Below are 12,806 nucleotides of genomic sequence, written 5' to 3'. Positions count from 1 at the left end.
TCTAAAGCTCACCCTTTATGACGCTCTCGAAGCTGGACTCATGCTCAGAATGCCTTGTGATTTAAACAATGTCATCCTTGTCGGTATTCACCAAAGAGCAGCTCTGAGCAGCGTCACGTTGGTCCGCTGACCAACTCCAGCTGTCTCCAGGCTGGATTCCTGAGTGAGTTACCTTAGCCTCCTTCCATCCTGTCCAAGTTGGCCCCGTTCAGTTACCCCAGTGTCTGTACGTCCTGGGTTATAATGATGAGTGGGACAGGGCTGGGCCTCAGGGACCCTGCAGGCCAGTAGAGGAGGCAAACAGACACAAGCTCATAGACGAGGCAGGGTGGCCCTATGTGGGCAGGCTGGGGGGCGGGGGGGGGCTCGGGGAAGGTTTTCTGGAGGTAGGAGCCCCCGAAGGAGAACGAGCAGGGGGGTGTGAGCAGGTCCGCGTTTTCAGAAATCATGGTGAGGCGGCACGGAGGCCTGGTCAGGGCATCCGGCTTCAAAGTCTAAGCAGTGCAGGCCCTCGTGGAGCCCCCAGCCCGGGCCCCATGTGCCACAGTGCCAGCCCTGCCTCTCCCGTGCCCCCCACCCCCAAAGAAGGGAAGGCAAGGTCCGAATGCTCCTCCCGGTCTGCTCTCCTGTAGGCTGAAGGCGCTGGCGGCCACTGGAAGGAAGACAGCGGAAGAGGCGTCAGACTGGTGAGTGCGGCTGCCCCCACGGGTGTGCAGGGTGTTTGGCTTGAACTGCTCGGGCCTCGAGAGCTCCCCGGGGTGGGCGTGGGAGGGCCCCATACACCCTGGGCAGGCACCCTGCCCACCCAGCACCCGGGGAAAGGAATAAAGAGCCCGCATTTCAAATGGAAAACAGGGGCACCTGGGTGGCTCAGTAGATGAAGCGTCCAACTGCGGCTCAGGTCGTGATCTCACGGTTCGTGAGTCCGGAGCCCTTGTCGAGTTCTGCTGTCAGTGTAGAACCCGCTTTGGATCCTCTGGCCCCCTCTCTCTGCCCCCCTCTGCCCACTCACTCGCTCGCGTGTGTACTCTCTCTGTCTCTCTCTCAAAAATACACATTAAAAAAAAGGAAAACAAGTAGAGAGAGTGAACTTTGAACAAGCCTTTCTTCACTTAAAAATCTGAGTTTATCCACATGTGACTGTCAAAGAAGGAAGAAACCCACGCGATTTCTTGAGTAAATAGGGAAGAGCTATTTCTTCCGACATAAAATACAGGCCACCACTCTCTCAGGCTCCCTCTGATGGGGAGAGAATTTACTGGTGGCCCCGAATGGCACCTAAGGCATCGGCACGTTGCACCTTACGGGGGACGGGTGGTGGGGGGCGGGGTGTGGAGCTCAGGGTGCCAGGAGGTTCTGCCACAAACCGGCTACGCGACTGTGCATGCCGCCCACTGTCGCGGGCCTCCGCTTTCTGCTCTGGGATCACAGGTCCTCTTAACCCCCAGTCCCGCCTGAATGTGCCATGATGCCATCGTTCTGTCCTGAGGTGGGAAGTCCCCTCACACGCTGCTCCGGAAAACCACAGCGAAAATCAAACACTAAAAACCGGGTCTCACCCAGCTGCGGTGCCCGCCCCGGAGCAGGATGGCAAATACGGACAGTGGGCCTCTGAGGGGCCACTGTGTCCTCAGCGGGAACCTCCTTCTTCCCCCAGAACCTCTAGGCCAAGGACACAACATGAAACCCATCTACCAGGCAAAGGGAAACACCCAGAAGCCTCTGGGTGAGGCTACCTCTAAAGTCAGTCGCCAAATTTGAATTTCAGATGAAACCCACGGTTTCAAGGGCCACGGTTCCTTCCTCCTAGTTACAACAGGCCAGCCAGACCACGAGTCCCACCGAGGCCCGGGGAGGCAGTGGGGTCCCCTAGGCTCAACCAGGAGTGGGCCGACCTTAGCGAATCAGGGAAGCGCAAATTCAGATGCCGTTAAAAACAGAGGGCAGCTTCGAGCGTCCACGCGCGGTCTCTCACGGTCCCCGTGGCAATCGCAGCCGACCGCCCGGTTCCACGTCCAAGTACATGCCGTGGAAACACACAAAGGGCCTTAAAAAACACGGGCCAAGACCTTGATTACAGCGCCATGACATTTTTCAAAAAGAAACCAATTTAAGTGTCCAGCAGTGGAACGGATGAGTGAAATATCACCCGTGAGCGTGACGGGCACCCACAGCCCTTAGAAGGGTCACTCGGACACACTTAACCAGATGCCTCCGTGCCAGTGTGGATAAAGCACAAAAACGGGGTCGACGGAGAAAACGTAAACTGCAGAATAATTTAAGCAGCAGCTTGTGATTTACGTGAAACACACACGAGTGTTATCTATGGATTTGTTACTTGGGTTTCTAGAAGGAAAAAGCAAAGTCACAATAGAGGACACGTGTGTGCAGGGGGAAGGGGGTCAGGATAAAGGATCAGAGCGCCCCCTGTTGGCATTTGTTTTTACTCTTAAGGAGACTATATTTGTGCGTAATAGTGTTTCCTCGAGGGGCGGCACACTGCCCGCTAAACTTGCTTTCACATCCCGGGCACGTCTCTGAGTCATTAGAAAGTCGTCAAAACTGTGGATCCTGATGAATACCTGGTAAATGCACTCCTCGTCCTTTATCTCATGTTTCCTAACCGGGACCAGTAACCGTACAATAAAATCTGCGTGCAGTTTTATGTATACCGTCTGGTTCCTGCTTTGGAGAAATTTCTGGAAGTAGAAATGTTAATGCAATTGTAGAATCGTCGGATGAAATGGGTATTTTAAGGCTCTTGGTGCGTCCTGGCAATTTGCTCATGTACACACAAATCTGCACAAATTCGCTGCTCCTTTGACAGCACTGGGCGTAACTTTTATCCTTTCAAAGGCATTTTGTTAGTTTGACAGATGAGCAAAATAGCACCTTGGGGTTGTCCCCATTCTTGTTTTTGTTGTTAGTGAGAATGAACTTGAATTTGGGGTTGTAGGTCATGTCTCCTTGTCCTTAAAATAAGCTTCTGAATGCAAAGAAAATATGTAATAGCCACCTAAATTTCATCTATTTTTTTTCTGTAGTTTTAACTTTTACACTCAATTTGAAGCCTGCTACAATTAAAATGTGAAGTTTTTCTGCAAATTGTTCTCAACACTAAGGGGGTGGCTGGATCCCAAAGATCGCTTGAAGAGGTGCTGAGGTCTCCCGTCGCCTTCTCTCATTTTCTCGGTCTTTGGCCTGGGAGTCAGACTAACGCGGGTCCGAGACTCGGGCGGCCCCTGAGCTGCTCCGCGGCCTGGGCCCGCTGAGTCCCGCCCGAGAGGGGCTGGGGGTGCAGCATGGGTGCTGGACGCGCTCGGCACGGCCTGTTCCTCCGACTTGCTGCCCTCCGTGGGGAAGGGTCCTTTCGTCCTGGCTTCAGGTGACAGCGCTGTTCTCTGTTACAGGCTACGTTGTCATCGCAACGACCCTTCTCTGGACGATCCCATCCCCCAGGAGTATGCCCTGTTCCTCTGCCCCACGGGGTCCCTGTTGGAACAACTTCAAGAGTTCTGGAGAGAGAGCAAGCGTCAGTGCACGAAGAACCGAGCTCATGAGATCTTCCCGCACATAACGCTCTGTGACTTCTTCACGGTGAGTCGGCCCCAACAGGCCTTTAATGCTCATTACCAGGCCGCTGAAGCCATTTCCCTGAGATAACTAAGCGAAGTTGGATACAACTGAGGGCAGCCACGTGATCTACTTCCCACGACTGTAGTATCAGCCGTCCTCGTCGTGTGGGACACCCTTTACTTTCCTCCTCAGCCTCATCCGGTCAACTCCTACGCATTCCGCAAAACCCCACTCACTTATCCCCTCCCTCTGTTAAGTCTTGCCCAGCTCCCCGGGCAGAAGGGGCTGCTGCCCTTTGTGCTCCCGTCATCTTTTGGCGTGTATCTCTCGTGGCACCGTCCATGTGGCGTGACCATGCGTCCGGTGCAGCCCTGCAGCCCCCACGAGGCTGAATCGCCACAAGGTGGACGCCTCACTCACCTGTGTGCCCCGAGACCAGCACGGTGCCTCAGAGCGGGTGTTGCGGAAATGTGTGACAGATGAACTAAAGAACGGTCGCTGCTGGCCCTTGCAAGTGCGGAACCGTCCCCTGCTTCTGTGGGGACCGGCCCTGATTTAGAATATGGCCCAACACGTAGCTTCACGGGGGTCCTGGAAAGGGGAGAAGGACCTGGGCCGCTCAGGAGAGAAGCAGGCGGGCTTGAGAGAGAGGGAGGGGCCGACAGCCATTTCCTGTGTGGCTCCACACCAGACAAACCTGGAGAGGACACGCCCTGGCCGGCCGCCTCTGCCATCGGCAAGCTCTAAGGGGCCCACTCATTTCAGGGGTCCCGCCAGGGCCCGAGGAGCGCTCCGTGCCGGGCTCCACGGCGCGCACGGGAAGGGGGCTGCGAGCCTCCGCCGGGAATGTTTCCAGCAGATTCCCCGGGAGCCTTTGACGGTCACCCCGGTTTGCCAGGGGCTGAGGGGAGGGGCTCCCAAGGCACGGAACCTTCAGTGCTAAAACCAGAAAAGTCCCGGGCACACTGGGGCGCGTGGGTCACCCTACTTTGCCGGCAACGGCGTTTGTGACGGTCAAGCTGTTTTCCAGCTTGTCCTTAGGAGCTCATCAGGGAAAGGAAGCAGCCAGAGCCTGTGATGAAAATAACCCTCGAATGGGCCATGCTTCATCACTCCAGTGAGGGGGCCACCTGGGCCTTTAGGTCCTCTTCCCACGTCCATGTCCAGACACACACACACACACACACACACACACACACACACACCCCTCCCTTCTCCTGCATTAGCCGCCCCACCAACCCCCAGCCCCATCCCACCCTGCCTGGCTGGCTGAGCAGCCGTTCTGGCAAAAGAGTGACAGGGAAATGCAGTCTCTGCCTTTGACGCTGTGAAAGGAAAACGTCCAGCCTCCACGGGCGGGTGTCCATTGCGGCTCTGTTCATACACGACCCGGTGCCCCCAGACTACTGACCTGAGACCGAGAGACACGCTGTGGACAGAAAGTCATTTATTTAGGGTTATACCGTCCGTGCGTCAGGCGCTTTCAGGACCCGCGAGGGCCACAAAGACGCAACACACAGGGACGAGTTTAGCGAGCCGCTGGTCGGGGGGGACGTGAAAATGCATCTTAAAACTACAATGCAGCTGATTTGTACAAGAATGAAAGGTGCTGTGGGAAATTCGGGGGGAGCCAGTGCCGGGAAGCACAGGGCTGGGCTAACTTCCTGCTTGGGGGGGGTGGGGGAGGGTCTGCGTCTCATCGTGGTCTCACTGTGGTCTCACCGCGGTCCCACGTGGCCACGTGAGTCTTCCACATGGAGGAAGGTCTTCAAGCCCAGGAGGCGCTTGGGCAGCGCTGAGCCCAGGAACCAGGAGTGGGGAAGGGCGGTGAGGGTCCGGCAGGTGCCCGCAGCCTGGCACTCGGGCTGAGCAGGGGACCCGGAGCCGTGCATGCACCGTGGCTGCCTCCGAGTCTAGGAGAAGCCTCCAGAAGTCCGAACAGCTGAGCACAGCTGTGGGTTGAGTCAACATGACACAGAGGTAAGTCAGGGTGACAGGCGTTTCCAACCTGGACACTTAGAGGCATTCCATTCCAAAAGGAATCTTACCTGGAATCTCTAAGAAACCGAGGCGGGGTGCAGAACAAATCCATAGCCCCAGACGCAGGAGCGAGAGAATCACGTTCCAGCAGTGTGGCCACAAATAGGCTCGAGGGGCTGCCTGATCCGAATCAACTAAGCTAATAGCTGCCCTTCTGACCGGAGGCGAGAAAGCACATGCTTGTCTCTTCTCCCCTAGTGCGAGGACCACAAAGTGGAGTGTCTGTACGAGGCTCTAAAGAGAGCCGGGGACAGGGTCCGGGGTTCCTTCCCCTTGGTCGTCCCTCTGGCTCTCCATTCTTCCATCAGCTACCTGGGCTTCTTCGTGAGCGACAGCCCTGCCGATGTCATCCGGGAATTCGCCACGACGTTCGCCATGGAAGTGGCTGTCTTGGCAGGTAGGTTGCACACGAAGGGCGCGGTTGACGGGGACTGACTGCTCTGTGTCCGGGGCCGTGCTCTGCTCCTCAGGCGCCGTGGGCCAGCCGCGGGGGGAGCGGGCTGCGGGCTGCGGGCTGCTCCTTGCTGCCGCCGGCTGGGCTGGGCTCAGGGGACGCAGGCGCCCTGGCCCAGGACGTTTCCATCGCCACCTCTCCCTTTTCAGCCAGCGCCTCCAACGTGGCCTTGCTCTGGGGCTGAACAGCTTAGCCGGAGCTAAATCTAATGAGCCAGGATGTCCTTCAGAAGGAAAGCAGACTCTGAAAGCAGAGGCCACCTTTTCTCCAAGTGGGAATACCTTTGTCTGCATCGATACGGGTTTTCAGAACACTGGGTGCGCTCCAGCTGCCTGGAAAACTGTCCCAGGAGGAGACCTCGAGTGGGCACGTGATGACGGTGGATTACAGGCTGGTTCCCACACGGGGACGTCCGAGGCTCCCCAGCCCCATGCCCGCCTTGGGCAGATGCCCTCCCGGGGTCAGGGCTGTGTGTAAAACACAAGTCCTAGTTGGTTTTTGTTGATGTTTTAGGGAAGACCATAGTCCTTTCTCCATGGCCTCTCGGGGAAGGATCGTCGAGATTCACTTTGAGAATCTTTGAGCCTCCCTTTTTCCCCAACCCCTGCGCTGGTCTGGAGACAGGATCCGGCTGGGGTTCACGGGAGGGACTCTGGACTTGACCTCAGAAGACGAGCGTCTCTCCCTCGTCTCTGGTTAGCGCTGGGCCTTCATCAAGTCACATCAGCCCCAGAAGTCGCTCTTTCTCTGCAAATCGGCGAGGACTCTGGCCCTTCAAACAACGCAGCCGGTTTCTGTGGAGTTTCCCCCTCGGTCCTGGCACACAGAAGAAGTGCAGTGTTGTGGTGACTCCTGGCACCCTGGTGGAGAGACGCCGCCCTACCCCTCCGCAGGTGTCGAGGCCCCTTCTGATCTGGCCACGCCAGGAGGTCACTGAATCCCGGATTTCCACTTGGGGGCTGGCCTCTGGGCTCCGGGGTCCTATTCGCTGGACGATTAGCAGCTTACCCCGTGGCTTTGTGGATTGGCGTCCTTTATAGAAACAAGAGTCGGGTGACGGCTCTTTGGTCTCCTTGCGGCCAAAAGGACAAGGTGATCTCGTCCTGCCCTGCCCCGTCAGCCCCTCGCCTCAAGGCAGACAGGGCACCTCCCTTACGCACCGCATCCCCTAGTTGGGTCTCACTGGCCCCATTTTAAAAATGAAGAGACCGAAGCCGGCAAAGGGGAACATTCCTGTCCAAGACCATTGGCGCGTGTCCCCTAAAATTCCTGTCCACCCTGAACCTTAGAAACAGGCTTTATTTGGAAACAGGGGCTCTGCAGACACAATTAGTTAAAATGAAGCCAGACTGGGAGCCAGACTGGAGGGTGGGGTCTAAATTCAGCGACTGGTGGTCCTATGAGAGACGAGAGAACACAGAGACACAGGGGTGGAGGCCATGGGGAGGACGCAGGGACGCAAGGATGCGGCCACACGCCAGGGACCACCCGGAGCCCCAGGAGCTGGGCGCAGCAGGGAGGGGCCTCCCCAGAGCCTTCAGAGGGGGCGCAGCCCTGCGGACGCCTGCAGACTTCTGGCCTCCAGACTGCGAGAGAGCACCTTTGTGTGGTTTTAAGCTCCCCAGTTTGTGGCCATTTGTGACTACAGCCCCCGGAAAGCAACAGGGTCCCCTAAGCGGGGGTCGGAGTAAGAACCTCAGTCCAGCTCGGTCTTGCTCGGCCCCACCCGGGTTCAGGCTGACCGGCCCTGGGCTCCGCCAGGGAGGCTCCGACCCCACGGCTCTCGCCCTGCCCTCCACGCCTGTGCCCTGGCCTGACCCCAAAGGGCTGGGAGGGGCCGGCCAGCTTCAGTGTGTCCCCATCAGGGCACCTGTGTCTGTCCCCGGAGACACGCCCCCAGAGGCAGGGGCTGGGGAGAGCGGACAAGACAAGGGCCCACGCAGAAGCCACGTGTGGTTCACGGATGACAACCGGCGTGGATCTTTCCCGGGCCACACTGACTCACGTGGCCAGGTGGTCCTCCCCCCACTGCCGAAGCACCCAAGAAAAGAATTTCCCCGCCACCCACACGTGCTCTCAATTTATGCCTCTCACCTCGGCGGTTTCTTGTTTGCCGCTGAAGTCTCATGTAGCGGATGGGAGACATCACTGGGCCACCAGGTCTGGGCCCAGGAAGCAAGTGCAACATCCGGGCCACGTTCCAGGGGAGAACGGGTATGTGGTATGTGTTGCCCGGGGGAGAGGTGGCCGGTAACCAGTAGTTATGAAAAGACTCCCGGAGATGTGAATCAAGAGACAGGTTTCAGCGCCGCCCCAGCAGGTGGCCCTCACTGTCCTCAAGCCGCCCCTGTGCAAACGCAAGCTCTTCCCAAGGTCGCCCCACCAGGAGAGGAGGGTGGCTCTAAAGCCAGGCCTACGTGACGCCAAAGTCCGCGTTCCCGTCGGTCACCGCCTCCCCCAAACACAAACTACTTTGTGGCCCAGAGGCCGTCAGATCCTGGCTGACCTCAGGGCCCTGGAATGAGGACCAGGAGGGCAGGATCCACCAGGGCGGAGGCCTCCCAAAGACACCAGGGACCGACCACTCCGAGGGCTCCCTGCTTCGCCAAAGTGAGCGAAATGTGAGAGATGCCGTCATGTTTGACACAGTTGGGTTCCCTGTGGCATTTTCTTCCCGAGACTCTGCAGCAGAACCAAAACCATCGGCCCAGAGTTCAAGGCTACAAGTCCAGGCAGCTGGGTAGTGTGTGCGCCCCGGAAAATGAACGGAGAAGCTGTGACTACATCCCCTTTAATCAGAGGTTCGGGCCACTGGCTTGCAAACTGATAGGCTCCAAACACCCGGACCCATATCTCCACCCCTCCTCCTTCCTCCTCCTTATAGGATTTGCAGTACCCAGCTATGTCCTCTATAAGCTGAACTCTGGGGGGTGCCTGGGGGGCTCAGTCGGTTGAACGTCTGACTTCAGCTCAGGTCATGATCTCACGGTTCATGGGTTCAAGCCCCGCGTCGGTCTCTGTGCTCACAGCTCGGAGCCTGGAGCCTGCTTTGGATTCTGTGTCTGCCTCTCTCTCTGCCCCTCCCCCGCTCATGCTCGCTTGCTCTCTCTCTGTCGCTCTCTTGCTCTCTCTCTCTCAAAAATGAATAGACGTTACAAAATTTTTTAAGCTGAACTCTGTGAAATGGCACAATCTGGGGGGAAGGAGGGGGCAGAGGCAGGAGGCACCAGGCAGACAGGCTTCGCATATGAGCCCTGGGCACGTAGCCGTCGTGGATGCATAGCCACCCCACACACGCAGCGCCCACGGTGGGGGTAAAAGCGCCCACCATCCTCGTGTTGACCTGGTTTCGCAGACTGCACCGTGAAGCCCTGCGCCAAGCAGCTGCACCTGACCCTGGCCCACAAGTTCTACCCCCACCACCAGAGGACGCTGGAGCAGCTGGCCAGAGCCATCCAGCCAGGCCACAGCTGCCAGTGGACCGCCGTGCTGTACTCCCGAGACATGCGCTTCGTGCACTACCAGGTGAGCGAACCCAGGCCGGGAGCCTCGGCCGGAGTGGCCCTGGCCAGGCGGTTGGACTGGACACTCCCCAGGAGAGCCAATGGCGGCCCACCGGTAGATAGAGCACTTACCCCCAGGAGCCCTCCTCCTCTGGAGGTATTTCAGGGAAAGGAAGTCCTTCTACTATTTTTTTTTAACTCATTCCTATTTTTGCGCAAATTTAGAACTAGTATTCTTTTATGTATGAATGGCAGATACAAAAAAGTTTGAAAAAAAACACCAGTACCATTTCTGGCAATAAAAAGTGGACTATTGCAAACATTTATGAGTACATGGTGTTGCTTATTAATTTGCTTAAATGACGATTTCAATGAAACCTCACGCAAGACTTCCTCCCCCGAGATGGATGGTTTAAATGGAAAGCATGCAGTGCTCCTTTCAGACCCGTGGAAGTAGCATGGACGAATCCACCGTGTTCCGTGTTGTCTGAAAGGCTATAAATAACCTTATGCCAAGGGAGGTGGATGTGAATGTCTAATTCTGCTCTAAGATCTTTCATATTAGAAATAAGTAGTAATAAGAGATGATAGATATAGGTGGATAGATAGATGAATAGATAATTGATAGATGTGGATAGATAGATAGATAATAGATACGAATGAATAGGTAGATTAGAGAGATAGGTAGATATGGATACATAGGTAGAAAGATTAGATAGATAAGATAAATGGATGGATGGATGGATGGATGGATGCATAGATACACAGATACATAGATAGATACATAGACAGATGATAGATAGATGATAGGTAAATACCAGAATTCATTTCCAAACCTATCCAAAGAATTCTGTGCCATAGTCTGTCATCAGCTACTATCTGTCACCCGACACAAGCCTGGACAGGCCCCGGAGTCATAGAGCACAACCGGGGAGTCTGGGGGCAAAGGGCAGATGTCATCCCTCTCGCGCTGCCATCTTTCCCAGCCCAAGTCCATGCTTGAGACATGAAAACGCTCGCGTCTTTTCCAGACCCTCAGGGCCCTATTTCAGTACAAACCCCAGAACGAGGACGAGCTGACACTAAGTCCGGGCGACTACATCTTCGTGGACCCCACCCAGCAGGAGGAAACCAGCAAGGGCTGGGTGATTGGGACCTCCCAGCGGACCGGCTGCCGGGGCTTCCTGCCCGAGAACTACACGGAACAAGCCAATGAGTCTGACACTTGGGTCAAGCACAGGTGAGTGCTGCCTCTAGCGGCAGCCCAAACGTCTTCTCTCTGATTAGCATCCAAGAACGTCCCTCGGAAAACAGTGGTTGCCGCGTGCTTGTAGACCATTCCATCACTGGAAAGAAAATTGCCTTCTCCATGCTGGTGACATTATCCCTGCAGGTATACAGTAAATATCTTGGCCGATCCATGGTTTTCTGCAAATAATGCTCAGAAAGCATGAATTGCTCTATGTGGCTTCTGAGATCGTAATCCCGAAACGACTGTAAAAACTTCCGTATTATGAACCTGACAGGTTATATCAGAGAGCCTGAGCTTGGCTTTACCTAGCCTTCGGCTCAGCGTGTCAATTGTCAAGTCCGAAGGTCCATTACCAGTTTTCTACTGCTCTGTAGCAGATGACCGTGAACTCCCCAGCTAAAGCAACACACGTTTACTACCTCATACTTTTCCTGCAGCAGGCATCCGGGCATGGTTTAGCTCGGGGTCTCTCGAGGCCACATTCAGTTTTCGGCCGGGGCTGGGGATTTACCTGAAGCCCAGGGTCCTCCCCCAAGCTCACGTGGTGTTGGCAGAACGCATCTCCCAGAAGCCGTGGGGCTCCTCGTGGCTTCTTCGCGTTCAGCTGGAGAAATCTCTTCATTTTATCACTTTTAGCCTCGTCTGGAGAGGCTGGGGTTGCTCAGAGTCATTAGGTACCGGTTCCTTTTGTCCCATTTACTTCCCTCCATTAATCTCTTTCCTCACATGTGTTACTGTGAGCAACAAAAGGAAACCGGTGCTTGGAAATATTCTTAGCGACGCAACCAACTTCACTCAACGTGCTGCCACTACATGGTAGGGATCCCCCTTCCTCCAGTTTCCTGGAACGTGTGACTCTCACCAGCATCCATAAGACCACGAAGAGTCTGTCCAAAGTAATTTTTTTAGCGTGTGTCTCAAAATTCTCCCCACCTCCACCCACGGCTCAGTCCCAGAGCTGCTCCCGTATTTTAGGTATTTGTCACAGCAGCACCCCACGCTTAATACCAAGTTGAGGAGCAGTTAAGGTTTAGCCAGAGAAGCAGTAATTTATATACATATCCACACATACAATAGAAATGCACTTATAAAATATAGAACATTTTGTATTTAACATACAAAAAATTATTTATTAATAATGTAATAATTTCTATTTACATCATATTATTTATATATAATGTATGGCCGTGTTACACACCACACACACACACATTTAAGGAATTGCCGTGTGTGACTGTTGGGGCTAGCTAAGCAAGGACAGGCAGGCAAGAAGGGAGGGAGGGGACCACAAACGTTGGAAGCCATGACTCACGGAAGCGCTTGTCTGCCTCTGACAATCGGGGAGGAAGCCCCCCAGGCAGGTGGGAGAATGGTTGCAGGCACAGCTGCTATTTGGAATCACTGAGCTCAAGGAAGCCCTGAGCCTTTTTTAAAGACCTTCCAATGAAAGAAGTCAGGCTCCCCTACCCCCCCACCCAGGATAATCTCCCTTTTCATTAATTTAAAGTCTGCCGACCGGGACTTTAATAGCATCTGCAAAATCTCTGCACAGCAGCACCCAGCTTAGTGTTTGGTTGGATAGCCAGGAAAAGGTGTGTGTATGCTTCCCACCACGACCTAAACTTCCCCTAAAAGAGACCGTTAAATCATGAAACAATGTATTAGTGAAATAAATTAGGATATATCCGTATAACACAATACTTGCAGTCTTTAAAAAGGGTCACAAGAAAGTATTTTACGTGCTGATATGAGAAAATCCAAGATAGGTTGCAGAACGCAGTGTATATTACAGAGCTATTTGTGGGGAAGGGTAAAGTAAAAAACCATTGTCTTTACATATATGTGCTTAATATGGATTTATATGCATGCCTGTGCCTAAACACTGCCCGGAAAAGAGAATCTCTAGAAACTTCCCACAGTGGTCCCCTGGGAGTTGGGAAAGGGGCTGGGGAAGAGAAAAGGACTTGGGGAAGGGACTTCA

The 12,806-nt window shown here is 54.9% G+C and overlaps 1 protein-coding gene across 4 annotated transcripts in view; it reads left to right on the top strand.

Moving 5' to 3' along the window:
• Positions 1-12,806, top strand: part of UBASH3A (ubiquitin associated and SH3 domain containing A) — a 40,060-nt gene that overhangs the window by 1,310 nt on the left and 25,944 nt on the right. For all 4 annotated transcript variants that reach the window (XM_060640524.3, XM_060640522.3, XM_060640521.3 and 1 more), the window contains exons 2-6: positions 633-686; positions 3,411-3,597; positions 5,815-6,013; positions 9,426-9,595; positions 10,605-10,813. In XM_060640524.3, the coding sequence (XP_060496507.2) occupies positions 633-686; positions 3,411-3,597; positions 5,815-6,013; positions 9,426-9,595; positions 10,605-10,813 (819 nt within the window). The remainder of the gene's footprint in view (positions 1-632; positions 687-3,410; positions 3,598-5,814; positions 6,014-9,425; positions 9,596-10,604; positions 10,814-12,806) is intronic.

This window comes from Panthera onca, chromosome C2 (assembly GCF_046562875.1).
Source record: "Panthera onca isolate mPanOnc1 chromosome C2, mPanOnc1 haplotype 2, whole genome shotgun sequence".
NCBI classification, from domain to species: domain Eukaryota; kingdom Metazoa; phylum Chordata; class Mammalia; order Carnivora; family Felidae; genus Panthera; species Panthera onca.
This window is presented reverse-complemented; position numbering and strand designations above follow the sequence as displayed.